This window comes from Clupea harengus, chromosome 3 (assembly GCF_900700415.2).
Source record: "Clupea harengus chromosome 3, Ch_v2.0.2, whole genome shotgun sequence".
NCBI lineage: Eukaryota > Metazoa > Chordata > Actinopteri > Clupeiformes > Clupeidae > Clupea > Clupea harengus.
Genome location: NC_045154.1, coordinates 2,149,155 through 2,173,228, shown reverse-complemented (window position 1 = coordinate 2,173,228; position 24,074 = coordinate 2,149,155). Strand labels below are relative to the sequence as shown.

The following is a 24,074-nucleotide window of genomic DNA, read 5'->3' as shown; positions in this document are numbered from 1 at the left end:
TTGAGCTGCTGTGCCATTTTGCTGATTTTATCAATTTAACTTGTAAACTTTCGCAATTTCACGTCCTTCACCTAGTCTTAGTAATTCATTTTGGAGGCAGTCTGACCACACGCTGCAAAGACAAAACCCTGTGTCCTAAACCAAAGAACATATCCCATTGGCGAGTAAAGATAACCTGACATACCTCACTTGCAACAGCACTGGCCTACGAGATGTAGCTGCTGTGATTGGGTGATTTAAGTTAGCGTAGTGGGAATGTTTTTAGTTGACAGAGTTCAGTTACTTCCTTCAATTGAGCGAATTGACTTGCAGTGTCATCAAAGGTCATGTAAAGTGAAAATGCCTTCAAGAATTTTTTTTAGTTCTGAACAATAATGTGTTAAAAAAATCAGTAACGATTAATAGGCTATAATGCATTGCTAGCTCCGTCAAACAGCTCTGTCAAACAGCTCTGACAAACAGCTCTGTCAAACAGCTCTGACATAGATGTGACTTCAGAGGGGTCAGAGTTTTCCAATAGCCTATTCCTGAGACATTAGATGACTTAATTTAACTGAATGTTTTGCAGAACACCAGGCTCAAAACGGCACTTCTGGACTACATTAAACGTTGTCTGCCATGTGACAGCGAGAAGCACAATATGGTGGCACTGTGCTTTAGTATGTGCCGTGAGATTGGAGAGAATCACGAGGGAGCTGCTCGTACTCAGCTCAAGATCATCGAGTCCCAGCCTTGGAGTGAGTAGAACCGCGCTGGAACTTCACAATAATTATACATGGACATTTTAAAATGTGACAGAATCAGACCAAATGCTTCACACCAACTAAGAACTTGTTTTGTGCACAGTTGTGACAGCTGAACTCAAGAGTGCCCTGATAAAGGTCCAGACTCTCTTTAAAGATGCTGCTGAGAGTCTCTTCAAGGTAAGTGTTTTCATCCTGCATGTGTTGGCCCCAACAGCATTTATATTACTCCCCAGCAGATTGAAATGTAATTTACTATTTATACACAGGCTTTTTTTTTCTTTGATGTAATTACAATGAAAGATCAAACCGAATTCACTAAAACAGAATTATGTGATCATTTGCTCACCTTATTTAGAGTGGCGTGTTTGTTTGAGAAGCAATGAGTTAACTCTTTGCCGGTTAATAACAGGGACAGTAGAATTTATATTGTGTGAGAGGGGCCGAAGACTGGACACCATATGCGTACAAACCGTACTGGCAAAGTGCGGGATTGGAGATTGCTGGCTGATGTCGGAAGGCAACTTCAAGTTCCAAGTTGTGACTGCTTTGAGACCAGACACGGTGTTGTATTCTGATTGTGAAGGCATTGCTTACTTTATTGAGTTAAGAATTTAACTTGAAGATGCAACTGAGGAAGCCTTTGAAAGGAAGAAGTTAAAAAATGCGGAACTGGTAGCAGAAGTGAGGGAATGAGGTTGGTGAGCGCACACAAGAGCAGTGGAGATAGCTGTTAGTGCTAAACCAACCATGCTTCTGTTGGATTGCGTGTTTTTGAGGACGGTCATTGAAAGGAGCTCTAAAGGAGTTTTCAGAGGCTGCTGAAAACGCAAGCCAGTGGTTATGGCTGAGGTTCTCACAGACTACTTGGAGACATGAATGAACCTGTATTATATGAAGAAGCCTGTTGTTGCGAGATGTTTCGGTGCCTAAGATGACCAAGGTTTGTAACCCTTACCCTAAATTGGGTTAATACTCCCAAGGGGGTTACCCCCCACCCTTACCCTGGATAGCCTGTGGCATACCATAGTATAATGAGGTTAATGTTTAGATAACTAGGCAGTCATTCAGACACAAATGCATGTGAAATCCTTTCGAGGTGTATCTGTTGTTGTGTCTGTTATTGACGTGTGTCCTTACCCAGTGTGAGTATGGAGGGGGGTGGGTCTGGACTGCCAGTCACCACTGTTGCGCCCTCTGCAAACACTGATGGAGGAAGGTACCCACTTGACCACCCCAGTGAATTTCTCACTAAGGCATCTTTGTTGTTGTTGAGTATTATTACGTATCGGTATGAAGGTTGTAGTGCACCCTGTTGTGGTACATTACTTATACTAGGTTGTTGGGTACGAGCACTTGCATGTGACAGTGAGAGGTTTGGCCGCTGTGGGAAGTTCCCAACCAATAGCACAAAGAATGTAACATCTTATGATGATATGATGGTTGAATGTCCCCTGATGACATTGGTAATAAGGTTGCTTCAATTACTGATTCTTTTGACCCGGTGGACCGTGAGTTGAGTGAAATTACAGACATTTTTACTATATTACACATTACTTTCTAGTATTATTTTTTGTTATTTTACAGTAATTTACTGTAATTCTACAAGTTGCATTTTTTTTATTTGGAAATCTATTTATTTGGAAAACATCACACAGAATATTTCAGCAAGAAATAAAAAAAATGTCCCTGTTGGCCACTGTTGTTTCTGGCTGAACATTAAATGTTACTGACAAGTTTAAAGAGGTCCTCCTGCTGAAATGATTACTGATTATTCATGAATCGACAATGGGACTGACCGGTAAGTAACCAGTTCCTGGAGCTCCCCCTAGTGGGACTAGCCAGTAGTAGCACAAAGTGTCAGAGGCCCCAACAGTTACCTTGAAACTGAACTCCCACACGGTTTGGCAGTAGAGTATTATGTGAGCACAGTTATAGCCCGGTGACGATGGGGTTGTGTGATTTTGAAGTTGGGTAGTTCCTGACCCTAGTCGTCTAGTATTGGACAAAAGTATATCGTCTGCAAGTGTGCCATACCCCGTCTTTAAAAAATCTGAGCCTAGCTTAAATTGGACATATTCCAAAATAATTTGTGCAAAACAAGCACCTTGATTAATATTACTGCCTTTTTTGGCTTTTGTTCGTTGTTTAGACCCTTGTGCATACCATGGTTACCAGGGTGCCATCTAAACTTGGGTGCGCATATAGCTTGTTTCAAGGGTACCTTTTTGACAGAGATTGTTAACAGAAGTGTGGGATCCAATGCTGTCCTTGTTGAAATGTTAATGGTTCAGCCCTTCTCTCTGTGCCCCGGACTCTACAGGACTCTTGTGTGCGCCAGGCAGTGCGTTGTGTGAAAATGGCTAAGCTTGTCACTCTTCAGCTTCACCTCCTCAGTCATGGCCACAGCCAACGTGTCATCAACCTGCGCCCAGCAGAGGTGCTGACCACCATCCTGGAACTGCCCCATTGCTACCAGGTATGAACCCATCTTATTGGCATTTCGGTGTTTCTATGCCAAATCACCACAATTTTCAATTTTCAAATTGCCACAATTTTATTAACTTTTGGTGTTGGGCTCTGACATATTGTGTCTGGAGTAAGGGTATACATGAAGAAGAACTGAGGGGATCATGGGGGGCAATTTGTCATGGAATGACATGTTATTGCTTATTTAACCAGCAGACACTTTGATTTAAAGCGGCTTTCAGTGTAGTGCAGATCCACATCTTTAATAAGTATGTGAGGGGATTGAATCCAAGACCTTGGTGTTGTGAGCCAAGGAACATATGGGTGGTGATTGGATTGTCACAGAAATGTTTTTATATCCAACCATCCAACCATCTCTGGCTATTCCAGTCATTGTCATTTTAAGTTTTGATATCTAGTTTCATGATTTTTGGTTTTAATTCAGAAAATGCCATAAGTTGAAGTCCATGTCTAGTTTTGGTCTAAATGAGTCTTGAGAATGAGACTTTTTGAGTTAGTTTCTGTTTGGTTGTTTCTAATTAATGAACAAATCACAGGTGGGCTTTTAGGGAATTATCAAGTCATTTCTTTTACATCAGTCATGCAGTTAACTGTGGGCTTTCTCAAAAGACTATCATGGGGCAGACAATATGTTTTACTGACTGTAAAACTGGAAAGTGTGTAGAGAAAAATGATCTATTTTGTTGATCGGTTTTACCCTTTCTCTACAAGGTCTTTGTGGTCACAGAAGCTTATGATTTCAGTCCAGACTGGGCAGAGGTTTTGTACAAGAAGATCATCCTTAAAGGGGACTTCATCTTCCTTGAGGAGTTTAAACTATACAGACCACTATCAGCCAGCCTGTTTGAGGAGATATCCAAAAAGTAAGTGTGTGTGTGTGTGTGTGTGTGTGTGTGTGTGTGTGTGTGTGTGTGTGTGTGTGCACATGTGTGTGTGTGTGTGCGTGTGTGTATGCACGAGTGAATATGTGGTTGTGAATTGATTTAAAGATAATTTTCATGTTACATATCTCTAGGTTGACACAAAACAGGCCCCCAAACGCCAGTCACAACCTGAAGAAGTTACTGCACCACTGCGAGGACATCTACATATGCTATAAGCTGGCGTATGATCACAAGTTTTTTGATGTGGCCAACATGCTTCTACAAGACTCTAAAACTAGTAGCTATCTTAATGACCGGTTAATCAGTTGATTTTGGTACTTGTAATTTGCTCTAACCTAATGCAAAGGATGATGTCTATTTATGACACATTTAGGTCGATCATGATTCATCGTTTATAACATGTACCTGAATGTTTACATGACTTCTCAAGAGTAAGTAAGCGGTGGCAAGCTTTCCTAATAAACGTCAATGTTAAAATGATAATTCAGTTGTGTATTTATCAGTTTGTTTGTGTTTGTTATGAAACCAGTTTCTAAAGGGTGGGCACAGGGCAACTATCTGACAGAGGCCATGAGAGTGAGGGGTAGCTAGCGTTAGTAATAGAATATTAGCCATGTGTAAGTAATGTGTCCATCATTGTTATGAGCCGCCTATGTTAATAATGTAAATGAATGTGAGGAATGTTTCACAAGCTTGGGATTGTGAAACTAATGAGTTTGCAAAACATTTTTTTTGTTCATTCATTTCATTCTTGTGAAAAAGGTTATTGTCACTAATGTAGTGATATTGAAGGGGGCAATGGCAGATGGTGTGTAGTCTGCTGTATATAAGAACATTGCTAAGCATTTCTCTCAGAATCACTGTTCATGGTCTCCCCAAGTCATTTTTGAAGATTAGATAGCATCCTCTTATTGGAATATCAGTAACAAGGAAGTGGGGCCTGCACTTGTATGGTAACACGCTTGATGCAGAAGACAAGAGAGAGAGACAAAGGGGAGAGGGAGTGTACACACCTAACAGACTTTGTATGTGTCAGGTTAAAACATTTAAAATGCTCTAAAAAGAAACAATACTTCTTCAACAATGTATACCATGTCTATAGAGTGCAGAAGTATAAACCCTACATTTGTATGATGGAGCCAAATTAGTCTCCTTGTAAACACAGTCTGCCAGGGCGTGGCTTGACTTGGGCGTGTGACTCCCCTCATTTGAACTTCAGTGTATAAAAGTGTTCAAGCAGGACAGAAGATTCCACACTGATGGGCTCCAAACAGTTTATCTAAAACCAAAATATGAATAGCTACCTAAAGATAATGGTTACATCAATATCAATACAATACTTTTTCATCTCAAATATTTTGAATAAATTGATTTATAAATTCTTTTTAGTTATACAGGACCTTAAACAGTGCACATTCTCTCCAGGTGCTTCACAAAAGCCCAAACTGTCTTGAACAGTGACATGGGAAAATGTCCCTGTACAGAGGAAGAAACCTTGAGAGGAGAGACCTACTCCAAAAAGTGGGGGAGGGGGGCAGGCATTCGTCTGCGGCTGGCCTGGAAGAGATAGGATGATGAGAGGGGAACAAGGCAAGCGATGGAAAGAAGGGAGGAGGGAAGGAGGGAAGGAGGATGAGCGCTAGTGAGGGGCTGTGCTCTAAATAAGAGGGAGAGTGAGTGCAAGGGAGCTGAAGTCAGACAGAGGCAGAGACAGACATTCAGACAGGAGCAAAGAGCTGAGTGGAAAATTCTTTTGGAAAATCAGTTCTGCTGTCAGCTCCCACAACATGACCAACTTTGCAGGCACTTGGAAGATGAAGAGCAGTGAGAATTTTGATGAACTTCTGAAAGCCCTGGGTAAGCTTTTCCTGTCATTTGCCAGCCTTTTTGCAGAACGGCTGTACGAGCATCACTGTATGAGGCAGACCAGGCATGCATTAGAATGAGCTTATATTTCTGTCTCGCACAGCGTGGCTAAGAACCACCCACCAAATGCTGCAATAGCTCTGGCCAGTGTCAAATAAAATCATTGTGTAGTTGTGGAGAATGTCAAGTCAAAAAATATCAATCTTAATTGTTTGTGATGTAGGGCAGGGATATAGACAGGCATTGCAACAGCCGTATGAATTTCTGTCTTCCGCATTGCCTTGGGTTTGTTTTGTTTAACAAAGGCTTTATTCAAGAGCAGCACACACTGATCTGAGTGTCTGCCATAGAAATAGTTTAAGTGGGTCAGGCATTTGTGTAACAATATATATGCAACTGATTTCAAATTAGTGCAAAGACAAAAGAGCAAACCATGTAACAGATCATTTTAGTGATGAAGGAATTTCTTCCATGTCATATTTTGAATGTGCTTGCAATTTTACCATTCTGCTTTAGTAATTACCACTGCAATGTTAAGGACTATAAACTTCCACTGAAGTTTAATAATAATTAAGTGACACGACTCACTCTGTGATTTTTTTTTTTAATTAATATTTCCTATGTTTGCTGTATTTATGTATTTACCTTTGGACATATATACATTGGAATGAAGGATACGTGCTATCTGGTGTATCTGCTATCTTTTAACAGCTGTGCCCATAAGACATTAATATGCAAACTACATTGTTAGATGGAGCAGCTCAAGTTCTGTCAGTCACTGAACCATATCATTTTTGGAAGTGATTTTAAGAAAAGGAAAGGGCACCAATTGAGACAAACCAGAGAATGAATACTGTTGTTTTTCATGATCTTGTCATGGCATCTGTACATTACAGGATATTACTATAGAGGCTGCAACATCCAGATATTACTATATGGCATTTGAATAAATACTTGAATAACATCTCTGTAGTCTCTTCACTAAAGCCTTTTTGTAAAGTCAAGACTAATGCAATAAAAATCACTCAATTGCCCTGTCAGAAGCAGAGGCAAAACAAGAAACATACCTATTCTTGAAATCAACTTGACTCCAAAACACTAAACATCTTTTCAAAGAATAAGTGGTCAAAGGATTCATTTTGGTGGTATAACGGTGCTTTTAGGGACACAGATGTTTTTTTTAGAAAAACCTTCTAAGCTAGTTAGTAGTTTGTGGAATGATCTTGTGATCATCTTTTGCTTCTGACCAATTTGCTACACATTCTTCCTTGTCTTGATACCAGCTATAATGTTTTAGATGAAATGTATAAAATTCCCTATATGAGTTTATGCACATGCCAAAGGATATGAAGCCAAATGTCTGTGGCAAGGTATTACCGATCAAATGAAACTAATAACCATAACAGTATTCAAGGTATTACTGATCAAATGAAACTAATAACCATAACAGTATTCGGGGGAGCTGTGGCGCAGGCGGCATCATCCCAACCATGTTTGGGTCCAAGTGCCCAGAGGGACCCGGGATTGAATCCAATCCGTGCTCATTTCCCGATCCCCATCTCTCCCTCCCATTCATTTCCTGTCTCCAGGTACCGTCTTATCTGAATTAAGGCAAATAGTCCCAAAAATAAACTTAAAAAATAAAAACAAAATTTCCCAAACTAATTTTGTCAGGAAAACATCAGTATCACCACTGTATGACGTAAAAGGTGCTTTTTTTTCCATGGAGAGCTAGTCCAATATCCAAACTGATATCACCTTAAAGAAATAGCAGATAATGATCTAGGCAGAGGCAAAACTGACATTTTCCTATGGATGGAGTGGGCCGTGCCACACATTAACAACATAAGATGTGAAGAATAGGAAGCAGCAATGCAGGTGTGGCTAGCCCAGGTTACTATTCAAAGACATTTATGTGCATTCATTCTCATGTTGGAGCCCTAACACTGTCTACTGCATAAAAGGAAAAACATGTAACTTCATGCAGAATCTTTAGCATGTGATTGCAGCTAACCAAAGAGGCTTTAGTTGTAAAGGTTAATGTTAACTGCAATAAACCAATGATAGCCAACAATTCACTAAATTTGGCAATTTATCTATACATCTACATCTAACCATAACGACTGGTGGGATACTTTTTTGAGAGGATGCCTATCATCTTTTAAAGGAGTTATATATAGTTAAACACAACCTATTTGGCGAAATAGACTGTTTTCGATGATTTTTCGCTAAGGGCCTACAACTATATTCCTACATTCACATGTTCTTATGCTGTTGATGCTTAGACGGAGACTGAGGATATAAATGAAGTAATGCTTTTAGTTTGTAGGTCTAGCCTGCTCATGAACTCAAACGTTGTGCCCATACAGGTGTGAATGCTATGTTGAGGAAAGTGGCAGGAGCAGCTGCCTCTAAGCCCCACGTGGAGATCCGCCAGGATGGGGAACAGTTCTACATCAAGACCTCTACAACTGTCCGTACTACAGAAATCAACTTCCACATTGGCCAAGAGTTTGATGAGGAGACCGTAGATGGGAGAAAATGCAAGGTATGTACAGTGGGTGGACGCAAAGGCCAAGACGTGGCAGCAAAATGACACTCTACCGAATGACAACAACAACAACAACAACAACAACAACACAACACACAACCGCCACAACACTAGAAAAAACAAGCAATACATGTGCATGTACATATTACATTTTGTAATCACATATCAACTTTTTAGGAGTTCATGTTTTTCAGTAATAGTGTAGTCTCCATGTCATCACACATGTATGTGATGTACTGTTTATTATATTGAAAGGAGTTCTGTGTTTTGAGTCACAGGGCGGCTAAGAACCACCCACCAAAATAAAATCATTGTGTAGTTGTGGAGAATGTCAAGTAAAACAATATCAATATTAATTGTTTGTAATGTAGGGCAAGGAAATAGACACGCATTCCAACAGCCATATTAATTTCTGTCTTCCGCATTGCCTTTGTTTTAGTTTTTTAAACAAAGGCTTTACTCAAGCGCAGCACACACTAATCAAGTGTTTGCCATAGAAACAGTTTAAGTGGGTCAGGTATGTGTGTAACAATACTGTACATATGCAACTGATTTCAAATGAGTGCAAAGACAAAAGAGCTACTAACCATGTAACAGATCATTTGGGTGATAATGAAGGAATTTCTTCCATGTCATATTTGAATGTGCTTGCAGATTTACCATTCTGCTTTTATAAATACCTCTGCAATGTTAAGGACTATACACTTCCTCTGAAGTTAATGTTAAATAGAGAGACACAAGAGACATGACTAACTATGATTCTTTTTTAAATTAAAGTTTACATTTTTTTTTTAATTTAAATGAAAGCATATTTGTTATATTTATGTCTCTACCTTTGGACATTAAGAACTTTTATTCGAGAAATCTAAAATATCAAAGTCATATATTTGTTGTGTTATGTTGTGTTGAGTGGACAGTAACAATATGTCATCACACAAATACGGTGATATATTATTCATCATTTAGAATGGAGTTCTGTTTGACCTAGCTTAACAAATAAGAGATTCTACAAACAGATAAATGACAGATAATACTAAGAAACAGATTCATTGGCAGCACAGACAAAAGCTAGCATGTATCAATCCCAAAATTATTTTTGATTTAGTTCCCTTGAAATGTTTGTGTAATATTGATTTTAAGAATGCATCAAAAGAATTAAGTTAAAAACCCATTGAAGTAAATCAATTAACTTATGGTAGCACGGTATCTTGAGTCGGGAATCAGAACTGTTGAACAAATCTACTTCTCTCACTGCCTACAGCAACACTGTGCTAAATGGACAATTGGACTACACCATGGAAAAAGGGAGGGTCACATTAATGGGGATTATTTTTGTAATGAAAAGATAAGCTTTGAGATTTCATTAATGTTTTAAACAAAATATTGCTACAGGTTTGTGTGATTAAAGGAATTAGCGGACAAAAAAAAAAGAGGTCAACATGACACAGACTGGATATTGAGATAGTGTTGCACTGAAAAGGCTTCTGGATATTGATCATACCACATAACAGCCATGTGACATCACATCTTTACTCTTCTCTACCACATAACAGCCATGTGACATCACATCTTTACTCTTCTCTAGTCTAGCACAAAGCATGTAGTGCACCATATGGATGATTATGAAGTCATACGTTTGATGAGGTAAGGCTGAAGGCAGAGCATCACCTTCAACTTGATAAAATGGCTAGCAGTTGTATTCATGCAATGATGTCATAGACATTAGTGTATGTGAGTTTTATTAGTATCTGTTTATCGGCGTACAGTTTCTACTGTATGGTAACAAGGTATAAAATGAAAGAGAAATGTGGATGAGCAAACCATTCCAGTCCACTCCTCAGATAAGCGAGAGGCTAAGGGGTGACCTGATTCTATGTGTAAAAAAACACACTCATCTTCACTGTGGTTCGCCTCAGGGCAGAGGACAGATAAGCAGACAGGCCTAACAGGGTCGTGCCAAACAAGATCGGAGCTCTGTCGATGAACACCAGCTGCTGGCTATGTCTGCTAATGTAAATTAAGTCTGAAGAGGAGAGGACGTTTTTTATCCCAGTTCTGTAGACTCAGACACCATAATTTGTGTCGGATGAAAGGAACCTCGGCCTAGTGCTGTACAGTGCCGCGTGCCCCCTGCTGTCCCTCACTGTCTGTGTGTTGGGACTGGTCCAAACCAAGCCCGTGGCAAAATGGATTACACACAAAAGGACCACTGGCTAAGAGGAAAGGACTCGACTACACAGACAAGAGGTTAGAAGTGTCCTCTAATCTCTGGAATAGAGTGAACGCGGGTTAGCACACTGACAGAGCCTTTCTTCTGCTATAATTACAATCCAAATGACAAATCTCAACAGAAAGCTCAGCAGAAAGAAACGTTTTAAAAGACGTTGCTACAAAAACAGAAAAACACATGACCATTTTAGCTTTGAGTAGACCGAATTCAAGTCTAGGAGAGTGACTTTGACTAATTGAGTCTTTTTAATAAGCTAGTTGCTATAGAAACAGTCTTTTCAACAGCTTATCTACCACAGGGTGCAAGACAGATTTTGTCTATGTCAGAAAAGGACACGCTGTTAATGTTTTCAAACCAACAGTACAAACACATAGCTTAGCGAACATATGTCAGAATGATCTGTCAGAGTGTATGCAGTAAATATCTTCCATCAAGTCACATACACATGTTTGTAAAATATTTAAATTATTACACTAATTCAACTAGTCTTGGTACTCTGCACAGGGCAAATGTAAAACTATTATATACTGAAGGTATTTAAAGCTACTATTATACAGTTATGGAAAATGTAAGCTTGCTTGCTTTAAATTGTAATAACTCTCAAATGACTGTGGAACTCTCAGTAAATATTAACTCATCACATCACAAAAGTTTGAAAACATGGACATCCCTGCCATGAGGGAAGTGCAGACTCCCTAGAAATATAAATATCCCTGACACATTTTTTGTGCATTTTCACAAGAAGTGATAGTTGCTGTCTTTGTAATCAAGAGAGCTCACAATGAGATGAGTTCTGTCCCTCAAAATAAAGTCAGCAGATGTTCCCATCAACTGGCTTGTTGAGCCTTATGAAGGTACGACTGGGTAATATAAACACCTGTAGGGAAAAGAGAATACGATGACAGAGCCAAAAATGTCTGAAGGAAAATGAGTGAAGAGAGAAAAGATGAAAAGGAGATAAAATGGAGTGATACATGGAGATGGAGAGATAGATAGAGAGATGGAAAGAAAAACAGGTACACTTAGAAGGTTCCTCTTATCAATACTACTAGCTATACAGTTATATTGAAAGGGACAAAGGAACTGTCACGGACTATTGGTTCCTGCCTGGCAAAAAGTTCCAGAATAATAACGTTCCGACCAGCTGTTCTGTAAAAAGAACAGTCAAGCTACGAGCAATAGAGACCTAGTGTAACAATAAATACTATTTTACATAAGAAATAGAAAAAAAGTGCAGTAAGTGCAATTTAAGTACTAGTAGAAGTGCAAGTTAGGAAGGGAGGTGCTCTCTGAAGAGTTGGGTCTTCAAGAGCTTCTTAAAGGTAGAGAGGGACGCCCCTGCTCTGCTAGTGCTAGGCAGCTCGTTCTACCAACGTGGAACTACGAATGAGAATAGTCTAGATTGCCGCACTTGCACAGACGGCAGTGCTAAATGACGCTCATTAGACGAGCGCAGCATCCTGGGGGTAACATTTGCCCTTACAAGAACATTTAAGTAGGTGGGAGCAGAACCAGCAATCACTCTGTAAGCAAGCATAAATGACTTGAACTTAATGCGAGCAGCTACAGGCAGCAAGTGGAGCTCCATGAGTAGCGGGGTGACGTGTGCCCTCTTTGGTTGGTTGAACACCAGGAGCATCTGAACATGAACATCTGGATCTGGATCATCTGTAGTGGTTTCACCACGCGTGCTGTTTTGGAAGGAACAAGAGATAAGGAGTCCATTTTGATAACGATGTTGTGGTGGAACCTTTGCAACCCTCTTGCAACTACCCTATCAACACCTATAAACACTATGTCTTACAGTTTATTTCTCTCTATCTTAACATCTAACTTAAAGGTGCATTGTGTGGGATTTAGTGGCATCTAGTGGTGAGGTTGCAGATTGCAACCAACTGTATACCCCTCCATCACCCCTTCCTTTCCAAGTGTGTAGGATAACCTATGGTGGCCATCATGTTGCCATAACAACACGAAAGGCCCTCTCTAGTGCCAGTGTTAATGTTTGTCCATTCTGGGCTACTGTAGAATAATGGCAGTGCAACATGGCAGACTCACAGAAAACACAACGATTGGTAATGAAAACCTAATTATGAACACTATATTCCATTTCTGCTAATAGATCCTCTTAAATCCTACACACTGTACATTTAACCATTTCTTTAATTTCTTTGTCTCTAAGCTGTCCTGTCTAAGATGTCCTATTTCTCATTATTTCACTCTCTCTCTGCCTGTTTCTCTATCTATCTATCCATCTATCTATCTATCTATCTTTCTTTAACATTTTATCTTTATCTAACTTTATTTATCTTTATGTCCTTATCACCTTCCCAGTCTCACACTCCATACTTCTCACGTCTTTCTCTTGTTCTCTCGATATTTCAATCTATCAGTCTTTACACACCTCTCTCTCCTCATCCTTTTTGCCTTTCTTCTCCTTTGACAGAAAATCACTTGGAAGAATACAAAAATAAGAAGCCTAGGAATAACAGTACAGTGCTTTGCTCTGCACGCAATGTAAAAATGACAAGCCTAGGAATAACGGTACAGTGCTTCGCTTTGCAAGCACTATAATAAAGAGCAAGGTAGCCATTAGTATATGCTCTGATGCATTCTACCAAAATAAGCCTACATATGATTGATGGAAGTAATGCAGCATCTTTGACCAAGTCACATTAACATGATAGGGCTACATGTCAAAAGCTGGTGTCAGCGCACAGAAAGTCATAAAAGCAAGTGGCTTGGTTATAAGCCTTATAAATAGACCCTTCTACAGTTTGGCTCTGTGAAGTCATCAGTTATATTCTTATATAATTGAACCTCATTCCTTGTTCCTCTCTGAAGCTACACTGTCTGCAGTGGTAGGCCTACTACTACTGAGCGGTTGTTTGTCCCTCTCTAAAGCTACACTGTCTGCAGTGGTAGGCCTACTACTACTGAGCGGTTGTTTGTCCCTCTCTAAAGCTACACTGTCTGCAGTGGTAGGCCTACTACTACTGAGCGGTTGTTTGTCCCTCTCTAAAGCTACACTGTCTGCAGTGGTAGGCCTACTACTACTGAGCGGTTGTTCCTCGTTCCGCTCTTGCTCGGGCTCACTATTAGTGGTGGTAGTGTTGGTGGTGCTACGATTTTGACCGCAACTGTTGTATAATGGCCTTTCAACATTGAATATCCATAAGGGCTGTTAACACCTTTGTACAGGTTTAATGTTTCCAATTACAAATCCTAAAATTAAGCCTTTTCTTAATAGAATGTCAAAAGAAACGATTTTGTTTATATTAACTGAAATCTCTACACCAAGAGATTACATATAGACTACACCTTACTACACAGGCAAACCCAAGTCTTATTGCTTGTAAATATGCAGGCCAATCTTCAGGCATTACACAAACAGCAAACTAATAAAGCATTCTTATAGTTGGCTGCACAGCACATTGCACATAGATGATTTACACAGATTACATAGATGATTTACAGTTTGAACTTCTTTGAATGTTGCCAAATTTCCCCTGGCTTTTTATGAATTTAAAATCAACTAGCCCAACTTTAGCCTATGAAAATGTCTGTGATATTGAGAAATATTTACACTTACTCATACTCATCAGTGTATCATATCCACAATACCCTTCATCAGCCTTATAGTCCTCTGCATCTAACAAACGTGGTAATATTATCGACCCCAACGCCTTCCTTCCTAAGCATTACACATGTTTGTTTTATTGCCTGGGTAGAAGATGTCATTGATACAAAAATAACACATCACCTGTATTACCTATAGGTTCGATACAGTGACACTTTCACTAACTGCCTGGACATTAATTTGCTTAAAAAACAATTCTTATCGGTGCATTTGTCCTGTTTACACTACCTTGACACATAGCCCATCTGTTAGCAAAAACAATTGAACGAAGTCGTATTTACCATGCTGTGTAGATCAGTGTATCAGTTTAGATACTGATAAATGAGATTTACACACGGCATGGCTCTGTAATTAATGTAATTATTGCTTGGCTCCTTGATACAAACCCCCAAAGCTCGCTCCAAATATGGGTCATGGCACCAGTGTACCCACACCGGACATGAACCTTCAAACTTGGGCATCTGAAGTGGATGAGCTAGCCAGCTGGATTAGATTTACACAGCAGTTTACTCAGTGCTATTGGGATGTGTTTTTTAAATCAGGATGCATACAGCATGTAATTATATATGCATACTGCATGTTTAACATGAACTGATCATTCTAGTTTAGTGCACTTGTTACTCCTGCCAGGTTTTTGGCTGTGCCCAGTAACAACACTCTTATTGTGTTCACTTATAACAGCATGCCACTTGGCCACCTGATTCCACAATATCCTTAAAGCCCCTCTCTGGCGGTGGTTGGGAGGTTTGCATTGCATCAAAAGCTTACATATTAGAGCAGGTAGCAGTGACTCTCATGACAACTATAGTGTAAGCAGCAGTCACACTTCCATTAAAGGTAAAGGTCAGATATTTAGCAGAGGATTTTATCCAAAGCGACATACAATTAACCAATTACCACGACCGAGCAGAAGGCCTCCGGTCCCGCAGGTATGGCATGAAACATGTCAGAGCGATGAGCACATGCGAGAATACAAGCATGTATGAGCAATGGGCACACCATCACAAAGTCACAATGGTGAATGTATGACAACAGTTTTATATGTGCAATAATGTTTATGCCCGTAAGATAAAATGCCTTTATTGTAATGACATAGGCAGTCAGCAATATTTGAAAAATGAGTATGGAAAACAGACAAATTTAACTTTATGTTGAGGCAGTTCTAAATTGAACTTTTTTTTAATGTTCTTATTTATGATATGAAATCTCACCCAGTCTGTGGAATATATATAACCCAGAAAGTAGCATTTCATCATTTCATCATCTCCTCTTGGCCTTGGTCTAACTGATCTCTTCTTGGACCCCACAGAGTTTGGCCACTTGGGAGACTGAAAATAAGATGTACTGCAAGCAGACACTTGTGGATGGAAATGGCCCAAAAACATTTTGGTCAAGAGAACTTCGAGGAGAAGAACTGATACTGGTGAGTCAATAGATTTTGCACAAATAAACACAAATAAATTGTTGTTACTATTTGCCCATATGATTGATCCAAGATGCACATCTGGATATATCTGGTCTATTTTGAATGCCATAAGTCAGCTCATGGATGAAACAATCAACTGTGGTATTGTAACTCAAAGCTGTTAACATATACACTTTTAACTTCAAGGTTCGAATTCCCAGCCACACCAACACAATGAGAATCACGGAAGTAAATATAAATGAATTCTCTTTATTTCTGTTTACCTAAATAAAATACCGTAGTTCAGGGAAATCATAGGGTAAAGGTCGGAGGTTGTCCACGGAGCCATAAGGCTGAGGCTGCCAGTGTGGCACTAACTTGCCTTCTGTGCTGAAACTTGCACAGGTGCTCGCTCCCCCATCAAACAAAGTGAAGTGCTTGGCTTTCTGGTCATACTGGCCCTTATCCCGCTTTCTATAACAACGCGTGGAGTTAGCCCAGTGGTCTCATGCAGAATATTGTTCATGATATTGTTATATTCTTCATAAAGTCCCAAAACATAAAATTGACAAATCATCCAGAAAACAGTAAAACACATCATTAAACATTATTTGAGAATGAACCCATAAGATGAACGTTGCAGTAAACACAATCCCTACAATGGGACAGGGCAGGGCAAACATGCCTACACAGTCGTGTGTGGTAAGTCTCTTCCTTGTTAGCCTGTGTTGATATGATAGGTGAAAATTCACCCTAGTTACCTCAGGACTCCGGAGCTGCATATAAGTACATTTATTAGACAAACAACAATTGCAATCGGGCTCACTCCCAGCACAAGGCTAAAAGTGAAGTGAAACCAAGTGGTGGATTTCTGACATCCGAGGCAAGGATGGAAGTTTTGCAAGGTCGGAAGAAGCACAGTTCGACCCTTCTTATCACCTCTGGTCTAAACATGCTCTTGTATATATGCAGACTAAGTGGCACCTAATAATCTAAGTTACACACGCACACAGAAAAGCCATGTTCCTGCTTTCATAAGCACATGATTCATACAAGGAATATATATATATATACATTTAATATATTTTTTATTTTCCTTCTTGTTGACTGAACATAGCACATATTTACAAAACAGTCATCACGGTCATGAATATAATGTAGTTCAATACAGAGTATATAAAATAAAAAAGAAACATCCAAAAGAAAACATTGATCGGGTTTACAGTATTAGGAGTCAGTCATGGCCCTTTACAAGGAATATATTAATACAAGGCACTTGATTCATATATTCTTAAGTCATTAACAGTGTTTGGAAATTATCTCCATCAGCGTTCCTTTGTCCTCCGAAGGCAGCAATGTTTCCTCTATCTCCAGGTTATCACTCATTGCTCCTGTCTCTCACCACACGTAGTGGTTGTCTCCAATGGCCATTCCACAGCAAAATCCAAACTAGCATACAGTCATAGGAAGCTAGAATACACACCCTCGTGGGGTGTGTCTGGGGGGCTGGTTCTAGGGAAGGGCGCAGGAAAGAAGAACAGTATTGGGTCTGCATAGGTGTGACTAGAACTGCAGACAGGAACTATCAATCAAGTCTTCAGTGTATGCTCGACAGCCAGGTTGCAGATTTATGGGCGTGGAAAGAGAGTGGGTCTGTGCATGCGCAGAACCGCTAAGTAGCACATATCAATAGGTAGCACAACTCAGAATACAGGTATGAATTAAGCACTGCTGGCATTACTCTCCTAACGTATTATCTCCCTTTCTACACCCTGCAACGTGTATGTGTTCTTGATCCTCCTTCTATTTCTCTACTGGGCCGGCCTCAAGCAGATGGGCGTTACATGGATACAATTGAAGTGAATTATAGATGGACTGATAGAGACAGGTTGGAAGAAGCTGAAAGAATGTATAATTTCCTGGTAGTGGCCTTTGGTCTGTCCAGAGGTTCAGAACCTGGAGGTTCTTAATTTATGAAATATAAAATGGGAGAGGGTGAGCCAGCAGAAATATGGTTATGGCAGCATGAAATATGAGCTGCTTTAGTTATCAAGTGGTGATATGCAACGGTGTACAAGAAGCGACTGAGGAAGGGAGAAACAGCAGGAGAGTTAACTGCATCTATGACTACTGAATTGTCACTATGAATTAAGAGCCCTTTAAATAACCAATCTCTTCCAGAGGAGTGCTACTATTATTACTGGGCAGAACTCAAATAATACTACAGAGGCTTCTCCTGCTTACAAATGAAGGAGCTGATGAGGTCAGAGAGCGAGAGCGAACCTGCAGCCTATGAAATAACTGCTGCCCTTACAGCTTCAAGTCCTGTGGGGATCGAAGGCGGTCAAGAGTTTTAAATCTGCTAGACACAGATCATCAAGTGCTAATGGAAGGGATGTTACTAAAGGGCAGGAGAGGAAGTGTGCAATGAAAGGGTGAAGATTCGGAAGAGCAGACATGAATTTACTAATATCCAGTGAGATACCAGGGAATTCGAGGGACTGGACCTCTGGACTGGACCTCTGGACTGGGCCTCTGGATGCTGAGAGGGCTGCATCTGGGCTGTGTCCAACCGGAGGAGAATTAGACCTTTAAGAGACTTAAAAGAATAAAGGCAGTGACCCATATTCCCTCACAGTGCTCATCGGAACCTCCACAGCACAGCCTGAGTCCTGCTGAATGGCTTTTGGTTGCCCTAGTTCATCAATTTATAATTGTCTCCTCATCCTGGATCCATGAACAGTGCTGTGGCCTGAACCCACAGGGCATAGCTCAGTTAGGCTCCCCTTGTGAACAATTAGGGCTCTTAGATATACTCATATGTAATGTCATATTTTTTTTAACTATATGCTGCTTAACTACAGAAGATTACAACACTCAAGAAGATTTTGGCCAAGATTTGAATGATTTTGCCACAAAAGTATTACTGAGGTCAGCCCATTCATTTTGGCCAATGAAAAAAGTTTGAAGTTGAGGAAATTTTAAGGCCTGTCCTGAGGTCTTAACTAAATCCGATCCGACACACTGTTATGACTGATTGAGAGGATACAATAAAATATACTTCCTATTGTGTCACATACATATTGAGTAACATAATTATTAATTTTCTCCAAAGCAAAAATGCACACTACAAATTAATAATAACAATTTAAAGCAACATTATGTAACAATTGTATCTTAAAATAACAGCTTCAAAGATGGTTCCTTCAGCTTGTCAATAAATACATGTGTATCACTGTCCATTAGAGTGTCTCAAAGCACAACTGGTATTTATGACAGTGGTGTAAAAGTGTGCCACCTACTCTGGTAGAGGTGCAGTGGAGGAAGAGTGGACAGTGATTGTATTTCATTTAGGCAAAATAGCTGCACAGCCTCGAGGGAAAGCAATGTGATGTGTACTGACTTTTATGAAAAAACAAAGTGTGCTTTGATTGAATTCCAAAGTGAGTTTTGGCACAATATCTGCCTTCTCATTCTCGAACGCAGTTAAGAAGAAATGTCTTCTTAAATCCACTTACAAAGTTCCTGGGACAATTCTGGCGTTCATGAAAGTTTTCTTATCTGGGATTCGTTCTTAGCTAAGAACAGGATTTAATAACGCGGAAAAGCAGCTGAGATAGGCCAGATTGGAGTGCACCCATGTGAGAAATTGTTGGTGTTTGCGTTCACATGGGTTGCTGCTGTAGTCTCTCCACCTGATCTACTTGCAGAAACCCTCTGCCTACAGCTTCCCATTGACGAAAACGTTACAGCTAGCTAGCTTTAGCTTTGGTCATGTGCATCACTGTAAGCTAATTGTATCAGTTCTCCTAACGTTCACGACAGGTATTCTTGTGGTACAGCAGAGCAAATGTTCTTTATTTTAAGCTTTAGGCTACAATTCTGTGCATATCTGGTTGGTTACACAACAGAGCCCCAACACCGTAAATGGGTTCCGTCTGTTGCAACCCCTCCAACTGCCGCTTGTCTCACAAAACAATCATTCTTTTGTTTCAGATCTTGGTGGTGTCATAATTTGCAAGCCTATGGATAAGATGTTAAAGATCATCACATATGTAGTCTAATTGTTATGAAGCCATTTCACAGTGGAGTTTGTTCAGGGTACTGAGCCACTTCTCCCAGAGGTTTCATTTCACAGTGGAGTTTGTTGAAGTTCAAATTGTGTGGTTAACTGTCCCTTCTGGAGATAAAGCCTTGCCACATGTTGTCCTTAAATGGCCTGATCCTAGCCTTGCCCTCCCTAAACATACACAGTAATGTCTGTAGTCAAGGAAGAAAAAACTGTGTTTGGATGTATACAGGTGTAGCATAAAGGTGAATGGTGATGATTCAGGAGGACCTGAACATGCTATGATCATATATTTTAAGGAATAATATACGATGTTACAGCCCTGTCCTTTTGTGTAAATTGTATTTGCTTGTATTGTTTACTGAACATAAAGGTGTGATACTGATGTCTGCATTGTAATATTATTTGTTTTTGTATTTGCCCTGTTTACGTTGTTATTGTTGTATGTCAGATTAATAAAAATTAAATAAAATGTATTTACAAATGTTAGTCACAGTAACTGATGCCATAGTGGCTGTGGGAAACATGAATTCAGCTTCCAAAGACTTCATTAAATTTGGCATTTCATAGTGAATCTAGGGCACATTTCCATAAAATGCATGCTTCATTACATTTTGTCAACGGAAGTCAACTAAGTTTACAAGCTACCAACAGTGGCACAATATTATAACTGATTTATTTCATATTATGAAAACAAGGACAAAGTTCTAACTTTACACTCAGATCATTCTTATGTATATGCCTGTTCTTCTTTGACAGATATTTGGTGCAGACAACGTGCTGTGCACACGGATTTACATGCGAGACTAGAAGCAATCTGGATTCGACATGGACAGTTTCCCAGTTTCACCCAACCTGAGCGTCCCCTCCTCCAGACTCAACATCAATATGCTTATGTAATGTAGGATGTCGTCACTGCTCCTGCACCCCATTACTGCATCTCTCCCTCTCAGTAGCTCATTTGTGGTGATTGCTATAACTTTGACGTGTTTTACAAGTGCTGTGATTTTGTATCTGTAACTTATCCTCTCAACATCCAGTCATCCTTTTACTGTTGGAAATGAGTAGATTAATAGTATTGCAAACATAAACAAAATAAATAAAAAATCATCAAAATGAACAAATGTGTTACAAGTTTTTTGAATCTCTAAGCACAAGGTAAATCCCTGCTCAGTTTAAATTAACACCCTACAATTTTCTTATAGCCTATTCTTGAATCTCCCATTTCTGAAGCACAATTGCAAATCATAAATTAACTCACATCTGACTTAGCAGGCAATGACATTACATTCTGGATTGATTTCTGTAAATTCAACACAATCTTATGTTGCAGATGGCCACCTTTTTTATTTAACTGTTGATAGTGTGTCTGGTTCTGCCAGCACTTCCTCTACTCTAGGTCTTTGATTGTACATTACAGTTTTCAAGCCTGCATGCAAGCTGTCTGCACCTGGCTGCATACCGCCAAGCACAACTTCTCCTAAGGCTTGAATGTTGTGCTTATGAATGTTCGCGACCAATCCTCTTACAGAGAGCATGTCACATGAGTTTAACACTTGAAGTTGTCTGGAATCACTGCCTAAGCTGCTTAGTACATGATCACTTCAAAGAGGCTCTCAGAAAAATTTGTCTACTATGCATCATCATGTTGACACAGAGCTAGCTTGGCTGACACAGCAGAACTGTAACTACACTGGACCACTCTCATCACTCTCATCACTGTAACTACACTGGACCACTCTCATCACTGTAACTACACTGGACCACTCTCATCACTCTCACTACACTGGACCACTCTCATCACTCTCATCACTGTAACTACACTGGACCACTCTCAGAACTCTCATCACTGTGACTACACTGGACCACTCTCATCACTCTCATCACTCTAACTACACTGGACCACTCTCAGAACTCTCATCACTGTGACTACACTGGACCACTCTCATCACTCTCATCACTGTAACTACACTGGACCACTCTCATCACTCTCATCACTCTAACTACACTGGACCACTCTCATCACTGTGACTACACTGGACCACTCTCAGAACTCTCATCACTGTGACTACACTGGACCACTCTCATCACTCTAACTACACTGGACCACTCTCATCACTCTCATCACTGTAACTACACTGGACCACTCTCATCACTGTAACTACACTGGACCACTCTCATCACTCTAACTACACTGGACCACTCTCATCACTGTAACTACACTGGACCACTCTCATCACTGTAACTACACTGGACCACTCTCATCACTCTCATCACTGTATCTACACTGGACCACTCTCATCACTCTAACTACACTGGACCACTCTCATCACTTTCATCACTCTAACTACACTGGACCACTCTCATCACTCTAACTACACTGGACCACTCTCATCACTTTCATCACTGTAACTACACTGGACCACTCTCATCACTCTCATCACTGTAACTACACTGGACCACTCTCGTCACTCTCATCACTCTAACTACACTGGACCACTCTCATCACTGTAACTACACTGGACCACTCTCATCACTGTAACTACACTGGACCACTCTCATCACTCTAACTACACTGGACCACTCTCATCACTCTCATCACTGTAACTACACTGGACCACTCTCATCACTCTCATCACTGTAACTACACTGGACCACTCTCATCACTGTAACTACACTGGACCACTCTCATCACTGTAACTACACTGGACCACTCTCATCACTGTAACTACACTGGACCACTCTCATCACTGTAACTACACTGGACCACTCTCATCACTCTCATCACTGTAACTACACTGGACCACTCTCATCACTGTAACTACACTGGACCACTCTCATCACTCTCCAACTACACTGGACCACTCTCATCACTGTAACTACACTGGACCACTCTCATCACTGTAACTACACTGGACCACTCTCATCACTCTAACTACACTGGACCACTCTCATCACTCTAACTACACTGGACCACTCTCATCACTCTCATCACTGTGACTACACTGGACCACTCTCATCACTCTCATCACTCTCATCACTGTAACTACACTGGACCACTCTCATCACTGTAACTACACTGGACCACTCTCATCACTGTAACTACACTGGACCACTCTCATCACTCTCATCACTCTAACTACACTGGACCACTCTCATCACTCTAACTACACTGGACCACTCTCATCACTCTAACTACACTGGCTATAACCAGTTACCCTGCACATCTTCTTAGCAAACTGAGGATATACTGAAAAAAAATTTTGAATCAAATATACGCATTGGGAGCTTCTTAGATAACTTACTTGAGTCCGTTTACAAACCTCTGCGTTTCTAACTTGCTCTGGAACTGGTAATGAACCATTGGAAAAGACAGAGACATTTGGAAAAGAAGTGAAGGTAGAGCCGATGTAACGGTCATCTGAGCATGTGCAGAAGCTAGTATTTGACAGTTCAGTTTCTTAACTTGATATACTACATTGTGTGAACATATACTACACAAATTGAACCATACATGCAATTTTGAGTTGCTAAACAAACCGACTCTCTTCTGATTTAACTATTTGCTGGCTATATCAAGTTTAATTTCTGCTATTGCTATTGTGTGAATTCTTTTACAGTGTGACAAAGATATTTTAAGAGTGAAATAAATGTTTTTAGAAAATATACTACAATATTATTATTGCTACAAATATGCTTATGTATCATCATATTTCTTAAAAGTATAACAAAGCACATTGAGTAGTAAAAGTGTACTTTTCAGTAGCATGTTCGAGTGCACTAAAAGCAAGTATTTAAGAAATACAAATGTACACTTACTTGGACCTGGGTTGGAATATTTAAATATTAAGAAAGTAAATAAAAATAGGCTATGACTCAAAACTGTGTGTGTTATACGCAAGGTGGTATATATAGCTTTCACAATTACAAGTTATTCTAGTGATATTGTTGAATTGTTACTGAGTGGAAGACTGTGATGGGCGAAAGGGTCCGCCTCCAATAATAAAGCAGCAAAATGAAATTGCCTTCCCACATGGGCCCCTGACAGCCGATTGTTACAACAATAGTTACACCTGTGATGGAGACTACTAATAGAAGCTATTATTATTGTTGGAACCCCTTTCCCTAGTAGTATAGTATAGTGCTATAACATAGACAGGAGTCACACTCATCTGAAACAAAACCGAATCCTGGGT

At 40.0% G+C, this 24,074-nt stretch overlaps 3 protein-coding genes across 3 annotated transcripts in view; all 3 read left to right on the top strand.

The window, feature by feature from the left end:
- The window catches only part of slc25a18 (solute carrier family 25 member 18), a 7,748-nt gene extending 7,667 nt beyond the window's left edge, over positions 1-81 (top strand). The window contains exon 11 of the mRNA XM_042707407.1: positions 76-81. Within this exon, the coding sequence (XP_042563341.1) occupies positions 76-81 (6 nt within the window). The remainder of the gene's footprint in view (positions 1-75) is intronic.
- A 324-nt stretch (positions 82-405) lies between these two features.
- LOC105895670 (SPG11 vesicle trafficking associated, spatacsin) lies at positions 406-4,600 on the top strand. Its single transcript, XM_031564166.2, has 5 exons — positions 406-737; positions 847-923; positions 3,067-3,222; positions 3,945-4,096; positions 4,249-4,600. The coding sequence occupies exons 1-5, from the start codon at positions 641-643 to the stop codon at positions 4,424-4,426; spliced, it is 660 nt and encodes a 219-aa protein (XP_031420026.1). The 5' UTR covers positions 406-640; the 3' UTR covers positions 4,427-4,600.
- A 1,133-nt stretch (positions 4,601-5,733) lies between these two features.
- Positions 5,734-20,998, top strand: crabp1a (cellular retinoic acid binding protein 1a). Its single transcript, XM_012822326.3, has 4 exons — positions 5,734-5,974; positions 8,353-8,531; positions 15,714-15,827; positions 20,638-20,998. Exons 1-4 carry the CDS (start codon positions 5,905-5,907, stop codon positions 20,686-20,688), a joined length of 414 nt encoding a protein of 137 aa, XP_012677780.1. The 5' UTR covers positions 5,734-5,904; the 3' UTR covers positions 20,689-20,998.
- The last annotated feature ends 3,076 nt before the right edge of the window (positions 20,999-24,074 follow it).